At 44.1% G+C, this 19,540-nt stretch overlaps 1 protein-coding gene across 3 annotated transcripts in view; it reads left to right on the plus strand.

Annotated features, from left to right (window-relative positions):
• The window catches only part of SORT1 (sortilin 1), a 38,979-nt gene that overhangs the window by 13,283 nt on the left and 6,156 nt on the right, over positions 1-19,540 (plus strand). For 2 of the 3 annotated variants that reach the window (XM_006092590.3, XM_023757088.1), the window contains 12 exons: positions 702-775; positions 3,437-3,486; positions 4,581-4,711; positions 8,306-8,450; positions 9,299-9,454; positions 10,433-10,539; positions 12,839-12,941; positions 13,274-13,442; positions 13,988-14,178; positions 14,940-15,129; positions 18,199-18,315; positions 18,839-18,947. In XM_006092590.3, coding sequence (XP_006092652.1) covers positions 702-775; positions 3,437-3,486; positions 4,581-4,711; positions 8,306-8,450; positions 9,299-9,454; positions 10,433-10,539; positions 12,839-12,941; positions 13,274-13,442; positions 13,988-14,178; positions 14,940-15,129; positions 18,199-18,315; positions 18,839-18,947 — 1,542 coding nt within the window. The remainder of the gene's footprint in view (positions 1-701; positions 776-3,436; positions 3,487-4,580; positions 4,712-8,305; positions 8,451-9,298; positions 9,455-10,432; positions 10,540-12,838; positions 12,942-13,273; positions 13,443-13,987; positions 14,179-14,939; positions 15,130-18,198; positions 18,316-18,838; positions 18,948-19,540) is intronic. The other variant, XM_023757087.1, reaches the window with a different exon arrangement.

The following is a 19,540-nucleotide window of genomic DNA, read 5'->3' on the forward strand; positions in this document are numbered from 1 at the left end:
CACAGCCATGGGGCAGTGCCTCACTAACTCTTCATGAGTGAGATGTGGCGCGTTATGCACTGCTTTTCCTGCTTCTGGTTTGGACATTCTGCAGTCCACCTTTCCCACTGTCATCCGAGGGTTCCTCCTCCCTCTTTCCTGCGTTAGTTGTTCCTCCCCTCACTGGGAACTGTGCTTCCGCACACACCACCATGCTTATCGCCTCCCTGCCTTTGCTAGTCCTAACATCTCCTCTCCCCATTTGCCTTTTTTTGGTTACACTGCTCATCATTTAAGACCCAGTTCAACTGTCTCCTTCACAAACCGTCTTTGATGCAACGTTCTTCTTTTCCCTACTCTTCCCCGAGAGACCATGCTTCCATAACACTGACCCATCGTATCACATCTTCTTATCTGGGCCTCTAGTTAACTGTGAGCTCCTTGAGAGCAGGGAGTGTGTCTTACTCGTCTTTGCATCCCCAGTGCAACGTCTGGAACAGTGCCTGGCACATAGTAGGCACTTCTTAAGCATTTGTTACTTGGAACCTCCCAGCCTTCGACGGGGCCCCTGTAAACCATGTGTCTCTGGAGCTCAGGCAGCTCAGATGGAACGTCAGTGTATGTTTACTGTCCCAGATGATTAGATGTGAATTATTAAAGGTCATACAAGCAGCTGCACAGGATAAAGCTGGAATTTTGATAAGTCATTTATAATCTTTCAGAATGGCCTGTGGGTGTCCAAGAATTTTGGGGGAAAATGGGAAGAAATCCACAAAGCAGTATGTTTGGCCAAATGGTGAGTAACAGAAGACTCCATCTGTGCAGAGCCCTAAACCGTTCCTGACAGCGCTGCCAAAAGTCACATGACTAAATGTTGAGCACTTACTATGTGCCAAATACTCTTCAGGGTGCCACAAGGGATACGAGAGGGGGTATGACACAGGCCTCGACCTGGGGGAGCTTCTCAGTCTGCCAGGAAAGACGACGTAGCCTCACTAAACGTTACAACATAAAGTGGAAAACAAGGCTCACAACTGGGTAGCTGCTGCTGATAAGAGGTTTATTCTCCATAAATAGTGACTTCAGTTGGAATAGCATAAAATACAGCTTTGATTTGGGGACTTAGGTACTTCTCTGCCCCTCCCCCCTCCCCAGACTGACACCCCTTCATCTAGAGACTCATTTCAGTTATGAGGAATGGTCCCTTTGCAACGCCAGTCACACCGTCCATGCACCAAAACTCATTCACTTTTCTCGGGGACCCCCTCAGGTGCCTGCTTAAAGGGGCTGTAGGGGGCTCTGACCAGGGAGTCAAGTCCTAACCGTCTCTGCTGCTAGTCAGTGGCTTAACCTCTCTGGGGTTTAGTTTTTCCCTTCTGTCTATGAACAGAGATTTGTTTGAGGATTTGGGAGATGTCTGGACAAGAATTAAGAGCCTTTATACCTCTGAAATTCTTGATTAGGCTCAGACCCTTGCTTAGAGCCTCTTTGTTCTTTCTCTTTGGCTAATTTCAGCAAATTTGTTCATCTGTTTCCTAGTTAATAGCAAATTATTGCCAGAGGTGGGTACATGAGTACTGACAACAAGCGCACACCAGGAGAACTGCAGAGCAAAGACAGAACATAACAGGATGAAATTATTCAGTGCCAGATCCAGAGCGCATACACCGCAGTAACTTCTAACGGGCACACCATGTTCTAGTTTCATAGGGGTGATGCTCAGTGACCCACAATCCCAAGGGAGAGTTTCATACTTAATGTCCTCTATTTAGGGAGTCAGGAACATTTGTGATATAGACATTGGCAAATATATCTACCAAAATTCACTAAAATACTAAAAAATGTTGCTTTTCTGGAAAATGCTGGTTAGGTGAGGTTTTTGTAGCACCACTCTGGTACCCATGCCATAGCTGCTTTCATTTTATGGGTTTGTTACTTACATGGTCTTTTATGGAAGGAAGTAGTCTTTAAAGTAACTAAGTTAACAAATTGTTTCACTGTAGGATGTAATCAAAACTATAGGAATTTTGATCACTAAAACTGGTCTTTATGTACATATCACCACAAGGTACACTTTAAATATCTTACAATTTCATTTGTAAATTATACTTCAATAAAGCTAAAAGAAACAAACAGAAAGGTCATCTTTAAAACTAAAGAGTTATTTTAAAATGGCATTTTTTAAAAATAGACTTTTATTGATTTCAGAGAGGAAGGGAGACGGGGAGAGAGAAACATCAATGATGAGAGAGAATCATTGATCGGCTGCCTCCTGCACATCCCCTACTGGGGATTGAGCTCACAACCCAGGCATGTGCCCTTGCCCAGAATCGAACCCAGAACCTTCTAGTCCGCAGGCTGATGCTCTATCCACTGAGGCAAACTGGCTAGGGCTTAAAATGGTATTTTATTTTATATTCTATACAAGATTTTTTACTTTTGTAACTCGTTTCTTTGATTAGTGTCTAAGTATAAGCTAACTGGGTTGCTGATAACTGTTTACTCACCTTTTAGATCTTTGATCTCTAGGAGCTGACAACTGAAGTTCTGAAAGAACATGCGCAGAGCCAGCCCCTTTGCCAGGGCTAATCTATAAGTAGTATGGGTCTGAATCGAGTTCCCTATAAACTCCCTTTCCAAGTTAAAGTTTAAATAATTCAACCTCTGACCCAGTTGTCTGTTTGAGATGAAAGAACTAAATTATTTAGCTCATGCAAAGCATTAAGCTAGGTTCTGAGGGGGAACAACAAAACATAAAACTTAGTACCTGCCCAACAGTGTAGTGGAAGAGATAAGGCACACATCAGTGATTAGCGTAGCTAAGTGGGAGGCTGAGGAATGCACGCGCTTTCCAGCAGAGCCTCTCCATCTCAGCACTAAGGACATTTTGGACCGGACTGTTCTTTGTTGTGGAGGCGTCCTGGGCCTTGTAGGATGTTTAGCAGCATCTCTGGCCTCTACCCACTATATACTAGTAATAACTTCTCTTTCTCCGGAAGTGACAACCAGAAATGTCCCTTGGGGAGCAAAATCACCCCTGGTTGAGAACCCCTGCTCTAGAAGTTTGCAGCAAAGAAGCCTCTAGCTGGAGTGACAGGGAAAGCTTCACGGAAGAGCTAGATTGTAAGCTACAGACTGGCAATTGCAGGGGTATGATGTGGTTACACAAGAGAAAAGCATTTTCGGGAGAAAGCAGTAAGAGCAAATGCTAGAGGCAGATCTGGAGAGTGTAGGTAGACCAGTTAGACAAGCTGGAAGAGAAGTTCAGAGGACTGTGGCAGATGCCTGGAGCCATGCTCTGGGGAACCCTAATAGTGAGGTGTCAGAGTCCAGAGTTGCTGCTTTCACTAGTACCTATGGAGGAGGCTTACTAGACTTGCTTGGAGCTTTGTGACAAAGGTTGACATTGCGTTAACACCTGGAACCATGTCTTTTCCCTGTCTTTGCCTCATTGCAGGGGATCAGAAAACACCATCTTCTTTACTACCCATGTGAATGGCTCCTGCAGTAAGTATATTTTAGTCCCAGAAGAGTGTCCCATCCATTCGTGATAGAATATTCTGGGTCATAAGAGGTAGAAATATCAAAGTTCCTTCCATTCTTCTATAATTTTAATAGCTAATATAGCTGTTAATTATTTTTTAAAATCTTGAAAGTACAACCTAATTACTATACTGTGCCTAGATCAGATAAAACTGCAGGCTGTACACAGAGATGCTATACTTAATTTCAGCAGTGTATTTACATAAAGTAAACATTAAGCTACAAACAGTAACAGATCGAAATGCCTGGTGATTTCTGCGAAAGAGCATGGATAGTGTTTATCAGTGGAAGCCAGTGGCTTTCCAATCAGTGGCACAGTTTTAAAGCAGAAAGCGTAATTTTTTATTTATTCATTCAACAAATTCATTCATTTATTCATTTGAGCACCTGTAGTAGTATGCTAAACACTATCTAAGGATGAAGAGAATAAGAGACCCAAGGCTACTCTCATGTTAAATTCAAGTAGGGATGAAGAGATAGATGACCAACAAGAAAACCAAAACTCAAACAACTTAAAATAGAATAAGATAATTTCAAATTATGTCATGAAGAAAGTAAATAGGATGCTGTGGCTGTGATTTTTTTTAAAATATATATTGATTTCAGAGAGGAAGGGAGAGGGAAAGAGAGATAGAAACATCAATGATGAGAGAGAATCACTGATTGGCTGCCCCCTGCATGTCTCCCACTGGGGACCAAGCCCACCACCCAGGCATGTGCCCTTGACCAGAATCGAACCCGGGACCCTTCAGTCCGCAGGCCGACACTCCATCCACTGAGCCAAACCAGCCAGGGCTGTGGCTGTGATTTTTTATGCAACATTGTATTGGAATTAACTAAACTCTATCTGTCCAAGGTATAACCTCACATGTATAAACATAAAACCCACATGTGAATTCCCTGTGTCTAATGCCACATCAATTTATATCCTCATTTGATTAACATCCATAGGATTAGAAATCCTGTAGCTATAAAATTCAGAACAATTCTAAAACAGCTGTCTGAACTAGAGGCTCACTAGGAAGTGACATTTTAATTACTACTTCATCTTGTTTAAGAAGCTGACCTTGGGGCACTGGAATTATGGAGGACTTCAGATTTGGGAAAAAGCTTCAAAACCATTGGTGTGAAAATCTACTCATTTGGTCTTGGGGGACGTTTCCTTTTTGCCTCTGTGATGGCTGACAAGGTGAGTGTTTGCCGCGTCTCTTTGGATTCTAACGTTTCTGTAAATATGCCTCCTATAGATCCCTTTTACTCCTTGGACTTTTTGCAATCTATATATATAAAAGGCTAAGTGACCAACCATACTGAGCAGCCGGTACATATGACGCACACTGGCAATTTATAAATGTTGACTCGAGCATGTGCAATACATGTAAAACTCTCACTGGTGCCGATCATACACGTGCGTTTCTATCTGTCATTGTCGATTGTGAATTTGGTTGTTTTTGTTGACATTCTGAAGCTGAAAGAAAGCGGTGGCGTTGACAGAATATGTCTGAAGACTAACTATTGGCACAACTGTTCCCATATGACACTGGCCTCCCATTTAAATTAATTTGAAGACAGTTTCCCGTGATGCCAGCATTTGCGATGATTATTAATAAATCACAAGGACAAACTCTAGACAGAGTAGGAATATTCCTACCTGAACCCGTTTTCAGACATGGTCAGTTATATGTTACTTTCTCTCATGTTTGAAGAATGTGTGACGTTAAAGTTGTATTGTAAATACTTCATCACAAGGGATATTAGTCAAGCACTCTGTAAGTGTTTTTACTCTTAATGTGGTATACAGGGAGATATTAGAATAAGTTTAATCAATTTATCAGTCATTGTTTTTATCAATGTTGTCTTTATATCATGTCTTTGTTGTTGTATCATGTTATTGTTTATTAATCAATTTATATATTATTTTCATATACATTTTACTAATTTTCTTTCATCTCTGACACTTCTATTATAGAGAAAGGGCGAATAGCGATATTAAAATATTTCTTCTAATTAATTTCCTATAAATGTGCATGAATATGTGCACCAGGCCACTGGTATTTGATATCACTCTAAGATTTGCGGGCGATTCTTTTAGAGACTGATTGACTCTTCTGGGCTATCCTGGCACTTCAGCCTGTCACCACCACACGAATTCTGGTGTCTGTTTTGGGATATGTAGACGCAGTGTTTGGGCTTTACTCGGACATGGATATATGCAATCCATTTGTTTCAGTAATAATAATAGAAATAGGTGACATTCATTGAGTACATAACAGTGAACAAAACAGATAAATGTCCTGTTCACAGAGCTTATAGTTAAGTAGGGGAGATAGACACTAAACTTATAAATATGATGTAATATCAGGTCAGGATTAAAGCTACGAAGAAATCTAAAGCAGCATAAGGAAATAGAAAGTGACAGGAATTGGAGCAGGGCTGTTTTAGGTGGGGTGGTTTGGACGTGCTCTCTGAGACCTGACTGGGGTGAGAGCATAGCTATGTGGACATCTAGGCTCAGGGAACAGGACGTGCACAGACCTCAGGCTGGAGCATGCCTGACATATCGAAGAAAAGTGACAAGGGCAGTCCAAAGAGGAGGAGCCAGCGGCCAGATCATACAGGGCCTTTATAAGTGGTGATTAAGACCTTGGCTTTTATTCTTGTTGTGTTGGGAAGCTGGGAACGGGTTGTGAGCAGGGTGTGGTGTAATCTGACTTCTTGACAGAAGAAGTATGCGCAGAGTCGTCTGCCGGGGCAGGAACGGCAGAGCCAGAGCAGCTGGGAGGCCATTAGAGTAGTGTAAGGGGGGAGAGGGGGCAAGTGGTGAGATGGTGGGTGTGTTTTTCAATGTATTGCCAATAGGATTTGCTGATGGATTAATGTGGATTGTGAGAGAATGAGAGAAACTAAAGATAACTTTAGAGTCTTTGGCCCGAGCAACTGACTGAATGGTGGTACCATTTACTAAAATGGCAAAGACTGAAGCATGTTTGGGGGAGGAAGATCAAGAATTCAGTTTTGGCCGAAACCGGTTTGGCTCAGTGGATAGAGCGTCGGCCTGCGGACTCAAGGGTCCCGGGTTCGGTTCCAGTCAAGGGCATGTACCTGGGTTGCGGGCACATCCCCAGTGGGAGATGTGCAGGAGGCGGCTGATCGATGTTTCTCTCTCATCGATGTTTCTAACTCTCTATCTCTCTCCCTTCCTCTCTGTAAAAAATCAATAAAATATATTTAAAAGAAAAAAAAAGAATTCAGTTTTGGATGTGAGATGCCTGTTAGATATCTAAGTGGAAATGTCATGTTAGTATTTGGGTATCTCCCCAAATTATATGTGTTTAGAGCCATGTGATTAGATGATATCTTCTGGAGGATGAGTACATAGAGCAGAGTGGGAGGACTGAGCACGCCCTGAAGCACCCACCACTGAAAGGTTGGAAGGAGATGGAGAGCCCAGCAAAGAAGACTGGGAGGGAGGGACCAGTGAGGCAGGGCGAATAGGACAATGCGAGATTGTGAAAGCCACGTGAAAAAGGTGTTTCAGGAAGGACGAAGTGGTCAGCTGTGCTAAACTTAGCTGAGATGTTGAATTAGGTGAGTGCTGGGAATTAGCCACTGGAGCTGGCAAAATGGAGGTTGTTGGTGAGCTTGACTAAAGCCGTTTCATCGCAGTGCTCAGGTGAAAAAACTGGTTAGAGGGGGTTCAGAGAGAATTGGAGATGGCTAAGCAGACAGTAACTACAGTAACTCCCTCGAGCAGTTTTGTAATTATCCTCCCAACAACCCTTTAAGCTAATACTGTTACTTCAATTTCTATGTGAGCAAACTGAGTAACTTGCCTGGAGTCACCCTGAGGTGGAACCCTGGTGGAAATCAGACTGATTCCAGACATAGCCTCGTATACTGTACTACAATTATACAAAACTAAAATTCCACTGTGTGTTTTTGAACTTTAACTTCTACCTGTAACAATGAGAGTAAGATTCAAAGTGAACATCTAAGTGTATAAGTTTTAGAAAAATACATAACTGTACGTGTCACTGAACTTTAAAGAGTATTTAACATAAGGAGGCCCTGGAAGTCAGTCTCATGCCCTAGCTAGTTGTATCTAGTAGCTATTTTAAACTATTTATGAGGAAGTATGTGTTAATTACATCCTTAACAGACTCCTTTTAACAGCTAAAGCCCTGATCAGATTCCTTTTATTAATTTCTGACACTCCTTGGCCTCTTCCCAGCCGGTGCACATTCCCCTCCTTATCGCTGTTCTGAGAGACTTCCATAAAGAGATGTCACATATTGACTTCCTTGTGATCACCCAAGCATGGCTTTCGTCTCCATTTTCTAGACCCTTTGTTATCTACTTCTTTGGATTATACCAACACTGTGTCAAAGAGACCAAATCTTTATGCAGCAATCCTCACTTAAGAATGATCTGAGCACGCATATATGAATGGCTGTAAAGCCAAGTCAGGGATGGTACCATGACATCCTTGGCTCCGATGAAGGAACTAGGTCAGAGGTTGGGAGGATAATAGCTTACAGGCCCCACTAGAATGAAGAAGCCAGGATAGTTTTGCTACAATAAAACGGATTGTCACATTGCCTGGAACTTTGCTAGAGGTTGGAAATTGCTAGGTAGTTGGTACTGGGACCTTTCATTTATATCAGTTATACCCAGTGAGGAAATGGATAATGATACTTGTAATTATTAATAATGTACCTAGTATGTCCCTGCACATGGTACCTTGGAAGAAAATTAAAAAGATATATGTTGGCATTTGTTCCAGGATACAACAAGAAGGATTCATGTGTCAACTGATCAAGGGGACACGTGGAGCATGGCCCAGCTGCCCTCTGTGGGGCAGGAGCAGTTCTACTCTATTCTAGCAGCCAGTGATGACATGGTGTTCATGCACGTAGATGAGCCTGGAGGTAAGAGCGTTTCAGAGGCCCACTCTTGAATTTATAGAGATCAAAGCTGCAAGCCCTACTTTTAGTAGCTTTTTCTCTTACCCCTAGGAATTTATTAGTGCCCTACTTGAGTATTTTGTCTTAGAAAGTGTAACCTCTGTTAAAAAGGGCCACTTGTTTTGACATTGTCTCGTTTGTGTGCATATCCAAGGGTCTACAACAATGCTGCTCAAAGAATGCTCAGAGGATGGGTACTAATTTGCAAACTCTGTTACCAAATAAGTAGAGAAAGTGAGAGCAGAATTTAGAAGCTCTTATAGCTATTTGACAAAGTAATTTTAGATGTGTTTAATCTAATGATAAAAGAGTTGATGGTTATATTTCATTGTTCTAGTGATAAATTTTTATGCTATTTTACAAAAGCATTGGTTTGTGACATAGTGGAAATTTAAAAGTTGATCTTTCATCATAGGCAGTTTGAGAAGCATTGCTCCAGAGGTTAAGATTAACAGAAGTGTAAGCTATGAATCTAAATACAGTGCCTCTGCCACCAAAATACATCTTGGAAGAGCTTTTCTGTAGCATCTGATTAACTCATTCAACAAACTCAGAACCTGCCATATTCCAAGCACTAAGTAACAGGGATACTAGAATTAAAGATGGACATGAGGATCAAAGATCTGGAGTATCAAAATAAAATAAAAAAGATCTTGAATATCAAACCTTGATTGGATCTCTGGTCTGTGTCTATATCATGAAGAGAGATGGTTGGCTAATGTGCAATAATTCACTCATGTGTATGGTTAGACTTTTGTTCCCTCGCTGTTCCCTCCCAAGACATAGTGTTTTTGTTTGTTTGCCTATTTCAGATACTGGGTTTGGCACCATCTTTACCTCTGACGATCGAGGTATTGTCTATTCCAAGTCTTTGGACCGACATCTCTACACCACCACAGGTGGTGAGACGGACTTCACCAATGTGACCTCCCTCCGTGGGGTCTACATAACAAGTGTGCTCTCTGAAGGTGAGTCTTGCTTGGCACAGCTGTCCTTCAGCTGAACATGGTGAGAGTAGAGGCCTCTGGGGAGACTGATGGCCCTGTCCCCCAGAAAGATTGCTTACCTTAGCCATCAGCCTACCTGTGTCAATTCTGGCTATACTTTTAAGTGAGTTATGATAAATAGAACTAAGAAAGAGAGGGGGCACAGCAGTAGCCAGCCAGGCTTCTTGCGTTCTGCTCAGTGCTTTGCAGTGCTCACCTTTATTAAAGCTTACTTATGCAAACACACACATTACTCTAGTCTAGAGCACAGAGCTGACCACCCAGGGAGTCTCTGAAGGTTTTGTTTATTTACATATTCTTTTATAGGAGGTGGGCTGTTTGTTTTTGTAAAGACCTTGCAATGGTCCACAAGGCCAAGTGATCTTGGCCCCCTATTTCCTCCCTGACCTCACTTCTCCCTCTTCTCTCCCTCTCCCTCTACTGTAGTCACTCTAGCTCTCAGTTCTCTGCCAATCCCCCTAAATCCACCAGGTTCACATGCTTGTGGTTTGGAGATGTGCATGGACTGTTCTCTGTTTTCCAAATATCTGCAGGGCTGACATCTCTTCCCTCCAGTCTGCTCATATTTACTTTCTGAATGAGACCTGCCATTGACTATCCTCTTCTAAATTTCAGTCTGCCCTCCCCCATTCACACACACACACTGTCAGTCCCCCTCTAACTATGCAGATTTTTCCATTTTCTAACATACTATGAATTTACCTGTTTACCACGTCTACTGTTTGTCTGTCTCAGCCTACTAGAATGTAGTTTCACAAAGATGTGGTATTTTTGTGTGTGTGGTTTTTTGTTTGTTGTTTTTTTCAGTTTTGTTTCACATAGTGGGCACACAACAATATTTATTAAGCCCTGGCCGGTATGGCTCAGTTGGTTGGAGAAACAGAACTTATTAGGGTTCTTCCAGTGTATAGGGCTTAACATCATTCTCTTCCCATTCAGATAATTCTATCCAGACTATGATCACTTTTGACCAAGGAGGAAGGTGGAAGCACCTGAGGAAGCCCGAGAACAGTGAATGTGATGCTACGGCAAAAAATAAGAATGAGGTTTGTTTTACTCCAATTGTCATATGTATTTGGAGCAGAGCAGCCACTCTGTTCTGCTCTTATTGTGCCAGTTCTTTGAATAGTGAAGTTTAGTACTTGATTAGGTTACAGGTAAAGGTGGAAAGCTTGAAAATGAGAGTAATGAAGTTAACTTAGAATGTAGGAACTAGGGACTGCGAAGAAAGGCCCAGATACTATGGATTGTCTTCTAAAGAAAAACAAAACTGAGGGCTAACAATTTGTGTTTTGCAAAACTGCTGAATGGAAACAGAATGGACATATGGGTCGGGGATTAGTTAGGAGTCAGCACGGCAGCTCTGAGACATTAGGAATTCTGCAAAAGCCACAGGCCAGCCGTTCCTGAGCAGGGCAAAGCCGTGCTGGCCATTAACAAGAGAAGAGAACTTGGCCTTGTCTTCCCCTCTGCCTGGGTGCCACATAACTGGGGGGTGCAGGTGGTGACCCCTAGGAGAGACCTAGAACTAGGAATACAAAGGTGTTGCTCAGGAAATCCCAGATTCTGAGAGTGACAGGTCTTGACAGGCAAGAGAAAAAGAAAAGAGAAACAAGCTTTGTGCCTGGCTCTTTCAGAATCTGAAAGGTGCTTAGGGGAGCACTAAGAGTTTTCTTTCAAAAATGACAGTTTGGGTAGTTCTAAGCTCTCCTCAATACCTGTGGCTAACATGCACTCTACTCTTCTAGGCTGGGTTTTCTGTTTTGTTTTCAGAGCCTCACAGTGTGAGATTAAGTGTACCTTCCCCACCCACAATGCTCTCTCCCTTCTACTCAGCAGTACTGTGGAGTCTTTCCCTTCTGCTCCCTTTTCCCCACCCCCCTGCGTGCCCCAGGAGGGGCGGGCCTCCAGTGGCCTCTGCTTGCCTGGCTCTCTTCCCGCTCCCATGCCCCTCCCTCCTTAACATTTCCTGGCTCCCCTTTGCCTGTGAATAAAGGCTTCCACCTGGTGACTGAAGGACCTCTCCTCCTCTGGCAGACTGTCTTCTGCCTTTTCGATGTCACTTCCCATTTCATCACTGACACACCCCTTGTTATCATCCTCTGCTGCTCCTCAACCCCCACATGTGCCCCTGCCCCTGTGGCCTTGCCCTCGTTGTTCCTGGGAAAGCTGGCCTGTCTCCCCCGCCCCGATTCATTAGAACTTGTGAAATCCTAACCATCCTCACTGCCCATCTTCAGTTAGAATCAACCATTCCTCTTTGTTTTATTAATAGTTTGCCTGAACCTCTTTTTTTTGTAGTAAAATATACATGACATAAAATTAACATTTTAACCAATTTGAACCTCTTTTAAAGCAGTAACTTTTGCTCTGCGTTGTACCTCAACTAGTTTTAGAGAAATATTTCTCTTTTTTAAAATATGTTTTTACTAATTTCAGAGAGGAAGGGAGAGGGAGAGAGAGATAGAAACATCAATGATGAAAGAGAATCACTGATTGGCTGCCTCCTGCATGCCCCCTACTGGGGATCGAGCCCACAACCCAGGCATGTGCCTTTGACTGGAATCGAACCTGGGACCCTTCAGTCTGCAGGCCAACGCTCTATCCACTGAGCCAAACCATCTAGGACGAGAAGTATTTCTTTTTTTTTTTTTTTTCCGCTAAAAGTATTACAAAGGGTATTACATAAGTGTCCTCCCCCCCCAACCATCTAGGACAAGAAGTATTTCTTAAAGACAAGGCTGGATCCTGGCGAGGTGGCTTAGTTGGTTGGAGCATCATCCTGTACACCAAAAGGTTGTGGGTTCGATTTCTGGTCCAGTCAGGTCACATACCTAGGTTGTGGGTTATATCCCCGGTTGGGGTGTGTATGGGAGGCAACAGATTGATGTTTCTCTCTCTTTCTCTCCTTTCTCCCTCTCTGCCCCTCCTCCTCCTTCTCTAAACATATCTTTGGATGAGGATTAAAACACACACACACACACACACACACACACAGAACTAGGTCTTATTTCCAATCACCACCACGTCCTGTACAGTATCTGTAATGTGTCAGGCATTCATCAGGTTTATTTGTGTGGAACGGGGAGTTAGTAGTTTTGCAAGATTAAAAAGTTCTAGAGAAGGATGGTGGTGATGGTTGCACAATAGTGTGAATGTACTTACACTATTGAACTGCACACTTAAAGATGGTTAAAGTGGTAATTGTTATGGTATGTGTATTTTACCATAATTTTTAAAAAAGAGTATCCCACTGAGGTCTGGGTTAGAGTTATTAGAAGGCTCTGTGAATGAGTAAAAAATTCCGCCTTTGGTTTTAATCTAAGTTTTGATTTCTTTTCACAGTGCAGCCTTCATATTCACGCTTCCTACAGCATCTCCCAAAAACTAAACGTTCCAATGGCCCCCCTCTCAGAGCCAAATGCTGTGGGCATAGTCATCGCACATGGTAAGGAGCCTCCCCTCCCCTCCTCGGGAAGAAGTAGCTGAGCACACTGACACTCAGACTTCATTCACCTATAAGAAAACCACCGAACATGGCTTTTACCATCCTCTGGAGGATTTCTTGCATGATAATGGTACTTAGGGTTATTTCACAGACTCCCATCAAAGAGAGTAACATGACTTTCCCCTTTCCCAAATTTTCAGTGGCCTTTTTTCTATCACAAGAGGCATGATGGGAAGTAATCAGAAGAAATTTACTCAAAATTAGCCTCTTGGCAGTAAGTCCTGTCTGTTCATTGCTGCTCTGTGCTGAGGAGACGATGGATTGTGTTGCAGGTAGCGTGGGAGATGCCATCTCAGTCATGATCCCGGACGTGTACATCTCAGATGATGGGGGTTACTCCTGGACGAAGATGCTGGAAGGACCCCACTTCTACACCATCCTGGATTCCGGAGGCATCATCGTGGCCATTGAGCACAGCAGCCGTCCTATCAATGTGATTAAGTATGCATGAGCTCCGTTCCACCCACACTTTCTGCATGAAGGGCAACTGTGGGAAGTATTCCAGTTCACTGGGGGGAAGTTGCAGGCCCTGATTTAAATGTGTGCATTCTGCAGAACCGTAGGGAAGGTTTTTAAAGGGATTGCATTTAGAGCAACTCAGATTAAATGGCTTGCTTTTTCCTCTGACTTCCTCAAGTTAACACTTTTTGCCACTTCTTTCTCTCCACAAGATTATTGTGGAAGTGTCTGAACATTCTGGATGGGGAATGACTCCTTAAGTAAAGGCTCATAATAGATCATTTCTGTTTGTTGATTTGGAAGCCCATTCTTACATGGGTCACTACTTTCTCTTTCCTTGGAAGGAAATTTTGTAAAGGCATTTTCTTCCATACGCTCTGAATGAATCCCTTTTCTTACCCTGTTAACTAAGCTATCACCTAAACATGAGGGTTCTTCTCTGATTTGGACCTAACAGCAGAGTGGTTTCCTGATAGTCCCATACATATTGATCCTCTGTTGTGATCTTTCTCTAATTGGGGTTTCAGGTTCTCCACAGACGAAGGTCAGTGCTGGCAAACCTATACGTTCACCAGGGAGCCCATCTACTTTACCGGCCTGGCTTCGGAACCTGGAGCAAGGTCCATGAATATCAGCATCTGGGGTTTCACTGAAACTTTCCTGACACGTCAGTGGGTCTCCTACACCATCGATTTTAAAGATGTCCTTAAAAGGAACTGTGAGTGTCTTCTTTGACCTTTCCTACCAAAAACTTGTAAGCCCATTTTTCTAAATAGCCAATTCAGTTTAATTTCTTTTCACTGGAAGAAGAAAATGCCTAAAGTTTAACATCATGAAAAGATTTGTTAAGCACCTGCTCTTTAACAGGCTCTGTGCTGGTCTTCATATCCCAAAGGATAAAAACCTGATCCATAGGTTTTTAGACCATAGCCTTTGAGTCCTTTTTCCAAGAGTGGATGATGTGACAGGTTAACTCTCATCAACAGTCTTCATTTGACATCCAGTCAACTACAGTTCAAAGTCTAGAGACAGAATGTTTTCCCTTCTGTTTGAAGCAAACGAACCCATAGTGAAACTGAACCTATGCTTTTGGCTCATTGGCATCTTGTCCTAAAGGAAAGCATCTGGTTGCTCCTGTTGAGCGAGGGCATCAGTGACAAGACATCTAGCCAGCAGCCTCTCAGTTTGCAAGGAACCCTAGAGATCCTCGATCCAGCTTCCCACTTCGAAACAAATAAGGGTTTTCCTAATACTCAAATGAGTGGTGAAATGCAAATAACCCTCCTTTGGTATGAGGAAATGCCCATTGCTAGTAGGCTTCAACTAATGTAATGTGGCTTCACAATTCCAAAACAAAGCGATGGGTTGAGTGAGACATCCCCACTCTTCCTCTCCTTGTTCTTCCTGTCGCCTGGCAGCTGCCTCATGTAGGTGAGCGCTGTGCCAGGCAGTTTCCCGAACAACCTGTCTTTCCTTTAGGTGAAGAGAACGACTATATGATATGGCTGGCTCACTCCACAGACCCTGGAGATTATGGAGATGGCTGCATTTTAGGCTATAAAGAACAGTTCCTACGGCTACGCAAGTCATCCGTCTGTCAGAATGGCCGGGACTATGCGGTGACCAAGCAGCCGTCCGTCTGTCTCTGCTCCCTGGAGGACTTCCTCTGGTACCAGCATCCCTCAGCCCCTTTCCTGTGCTGGGGGAAGTGGAACACAGTTGTCTTACAGGATTGAACAATATTTCAATCCTTTTCTTTCCCTCCTTCCCCAAGAGCAGAGAACTGCTGCTGCTTATTAAGGAAATTGAGGCACAGAGAAAGGGAACCAAAGTCATTAATAATTGGACAGATAATATTATCATATTGAACAGTTAATTATTGGGCAGAGCCAGCAGCAACCCCCAGAAATCCTGACTTGGCAATGATAGTAAGGAGGGAGGTATGTAAGGAGGAAGAGATTAAAAAATAGAGAAGGTGATGAGGTACAAACACCAAGGAAAGTGGCACAGGAGCTAAGAGGACATTGGACTTTAGCAGAGAGCCCGCCGGCCTGAGTTCAGCAGGTGGCACTTAGGTTTTGGGTCATCAGCAGGACTGAAGGCAGAAAGAGTGCTTCTGTCCCGAGACACTAGGTGACAGCAGTATACTTATGGTCCCTGTGTCCCATCAAGGTTTAGAAGCCACCAAGGTGAACTCCCAGACTCAGGACCCTCCAGGCTGAAGGATCAGTGATGTGGTTGGCCTGGGGTTAGTGATGATACAGGGGCGAGGGAGTCCCTAGGTAGTCTAAGCAAGATAACTTAAGGCAAATAAGAGGGACTGATTCACCTCACAGGTAGTCATCTTATGGAACTTGTCATATTCCCTCAAACCACAGGTGACAGAATACAGGACCAAGCAAACCCAAGTCTGACTCTGGGGGGTCCTCCTGTGTGGCTCATATCTGTCTGTGGAATGGCCAGAGGTCCTCCTCTCCCCGTTTCCACAGGGGAAGTGTCACTCACATCACTTGTTTTGTTACAGTAGGGCTAGAGATCCTTGAAACTCCAAGGGCTGTCCCCGTCCCTGACTGCACATGGGCTGGCTCTTCATTACTGAGCTGGTTTCCGACATGCTGCGCTTCTCCAGAGCTCCGAGCCACTGGACACGCTGCTCCACAGCCTGCAAAGTCTCCCACGTCCCTGCCTGACCCCACGCCTGGTGGATTCCTTTAGTGCTTAGTTCAGATAGCACCTCTTTAAAGCCTTCCAGTTTTCCCTCATCTAGGCTCCCACAGAACCCCTGTCACAGCTCTTACTGTATTTTAATCATTGTGTATAGGTTTGCCTCCAGCACCAAACTCTAGGCTCCTGAAGGGCATATTATATTTGATCATCATGTAGCTGTAATGACAGCAGTTGCATTTTTTGAGCACTGACTGGACTGGCACTGTCCTGAGCAATTTACATTTAATCTCAGCAGCCTGTGAGAGGGCATTGTTGTCCTTTCCCTTTCACAGAGGGAAGAAGTAACAGAAAGTACAGAGAGATTAGGACTGACTTGCCCACAGTCGCTCCTCCGGGCAGTGGCAGAGCTGGGACATGAACCTGCAGTGGAGACCCTAAGCCCACACTGTGCCACACGTGCTGGGGAAATGTGCACGTGTGAGTGGGAAGGGTACTCTCCCTGAAATCTTGAATTCCTAAAAACTTTCCCAGAGGTTTTCCCCTGCTCTTGGAGGAGTGGTGTCCTCAACATCCTTTGTTCTCCCTACCCTCTCCCCGAAATATTTGTCAGAAAAATCTTGAAGTACTAGCAGCAGCTTTATATTCCCCAAATATTCACTAGATACTTGCTGTGCAAGGGCAGTGCAAACTGGAAGTAGAAGGTTTGTTGCGAACTCTCTGGGTAAGATGCACATAATCATGTTGTGAAACAGAAGGTGGCAAATGTCCCAGGGATTTAGGGAGAGATGACACTATTACAGCTGGCGCCGAAGGAGGTGGGTCAGAGGCTTTGCTGAGGAGGTGGCATTTGAGCTGAGCCCTGACAAGTGGTAGGATTGGACCCTGTGCATCTGGGAAGAAGCAGGTCATTAGAGCCTGACGGGTGAGTGATCAGGAAGGGTGTGCTGGAAGATACGTCATGAGGGGAAGCCACAGGAGTGACGATAAAAAAGTGACTAGGGTCCAGATGGGGGACGGAAGGTAGTGTCATGGACAAACCTAAGGAAAATGATAGGCAAGGCTGGTGTGAAGGAGAAAACAGAGAAAGGGGTGTATTTGGAACATTTTCTTTATTTGCGGTTCTTCTGGCAGATAATTTAATTGGTGAATGTCCAGCCGGTATTTGGAACTGGAGGTCTAGAGCTCAAGAGAGGTAAAACCTGGAAGCTTTTGTTGCAACAAATAGTTAAGCTCACAAAGGGAGAGCAGATACAAAATAAGAGAATGAGTTATAGAACCCTGTAAGACACCTGTATTTACGGGTTAGGAAGAGAGAAGCCACCAGATGAGTGGGACTGATGGTGTCTCCCACACTGTCAGTGAAGCTAGGCCCCAGGGCAGTGGGAAGGATGGGCCAAAGGTGCTCATGCAGGGTTCAGCTCGGAGAGGAGGCAGTGTTATTTATTTGGGGAAAACAGAAAGGAGAGCAGATGGGGGGTGCTATGGAGAGTTGGCATAGAATGGAGGGCAGGACAGGGCATTCATATTGGCAGTAAGGACCATCTAAGAAGCTAAGAGGGTCGGAAGTGGAGAAGGCAGAAAAGGTTTGCAAATATCCCATAGTATACCTCCAAATAACATAATAAGGAGTTATTTGGAGGTAAATAAAAGAATTGCTAAGTTTAGTTCTGTGGCTGTTGCCACTATTTCTCTGTCTTAGTTGCATGAGTCCCCACCCCATGCAGGTTGCAGGCCTTCCCTTCCCAGAGCCTGAGCGATCTGTGCAGGACTCCCAGCCTCAGTGCTCCCAGCTACTAGTCCTAAGTCCACCAGGCCTTCCCCTCATGTCCTATCTTCCAGCACACCTTTCCTGATCACTCACCCGATCCATAACTGTTTTCCCCAATGAAGCCCTCTCCATGTGTTTTTCTAAATGGACCTTCTTTATAGATGCCACAGGCCTTCCTGAGCTACTTTCTGGCAACCCAAGACTGGAATATTAACCATCCACTGACCCACAAAAACCTTCATTGCTAGTCAGTTACTGTCTTTCAGCAAATTTAAAAGATACTTTATTTGTGGACTCTTGCAGTGATTTTGGCTACTTCCGTCCAGAAAATGACTCCAAGTGTGTGGAACAGCCAGAGCTGAAGGGCCACGACCTAGAGTTTTGTCTGTATGGCAGAGAGGAGCACCTGACCACAAATGGGTGAGATGGCATTCTCCTTTGTGACAAATGAGTACCCTTGTTCAGAGCGAAAAGCTGCTTTTCTCCACACACAGATCTGTGCAGGGCTTTAGGGTGCTCTAGGAGACACTGTCCAATAGAACTTTCTGGGATGATGGAAATGTTCTGTCATCTCGTGTGTCTGGTACAGTAGCCACCAGCCCTGTGGCTACTGGCACTAGTGTGACTAAGGATTGAATTAATTTCTGTTAATTTAGACAGAGCCTCATTGGCTCCCTCCCCCTCCCATTTTCGAATGGGGTGTTAACATGCTCTCCTGGATCACAGACCTTTGGCACAGTCTCTTAAGGCAGAAAGGCAGGCATGTCCCTGCAGCCAGGCCTGAAAATACACAAAATATCCCCAAAACATCCCTGTGGATCTCCCCCCAGGCCTGAAAGATGGTGTAAGGATGAGGAGCTTTTCAGATCTTGTTTTTAGGAAATAGGCAAGAATTTAGTAATGTATCCTTGTATTCTGTTAACAAATTTTCTCTGCCTTTCAGATACCGGAAAATTCCAGGAGACAAATGCCAAGGTGGAGTGAATCCAGTTCGAGAGGTAAAAGACTTGAAAAAGAAATGCACAAGCAACTTTTTGAGTCCAGAAAAGCAGGTATGTCAAAGTAGATGTGGATTAGGTACAAGTGGGGTTTCATGATCTGTCAGGCTTCCCTTTGCACAGGAAACTGTCAGGGTGAAGGATGGGTCATATAACCCAATAAGCTCATCTACTGACGTTTTTTGTTGGGGAAAAAATAGTACGGTATTTCATAAAGTGGTTCCAAGTTTTAGAAGCATAGAGTTGAGGACATTCTGAGGCTCAGGGTCCTTTGGGAAAAAGACTCAAGAAGTTTGGCTGTAAAGGGCTGGACTTTGCACGTGTGAAAGAGAAGCGCACTGGGCCATAGGTAGGGTGGAACTCTGTGCCAAGTCATGCCAGGTATGCTCACAATGAAAAACTGAACAGTGGTAATAATGGGCTGGTTTTGATATAGAAGCAGATTACGGGGCTGACTACCGATCTGTGGTACTGAACTATCTGCTGGAATTGGGGGGGTGGGTAAAGAAGAAACCCCGATAAAGAAACTACACCAGCAGTGTGACTTGGGGCAGTAAACTGCGGGTCCCAGTTTCCTAATCTGTAAAATGAGAGAGGGACAACCTGCAGTCCCCTCTTCTCTAACTTCTGAGGGTGAGGGCCTGACA

The sequence above is a fragment of the Myotis lucifugus genome, unplaced genomic scaffold (assembly GCF_000147115.1).
Source record: "Myotis lucifugus unplaced genomic scaffold, Myoluc2.0 scaffold_101, whole genome shotgun sequence".
In the NCBI taxonomy this organism is placed as follows: domain Eukaryota; kingdom Metazoa; phylum Chordata; class Mammalia; order Chiroptera; family Vespertilionidae; genus Myotis; species Myotis lucifugus.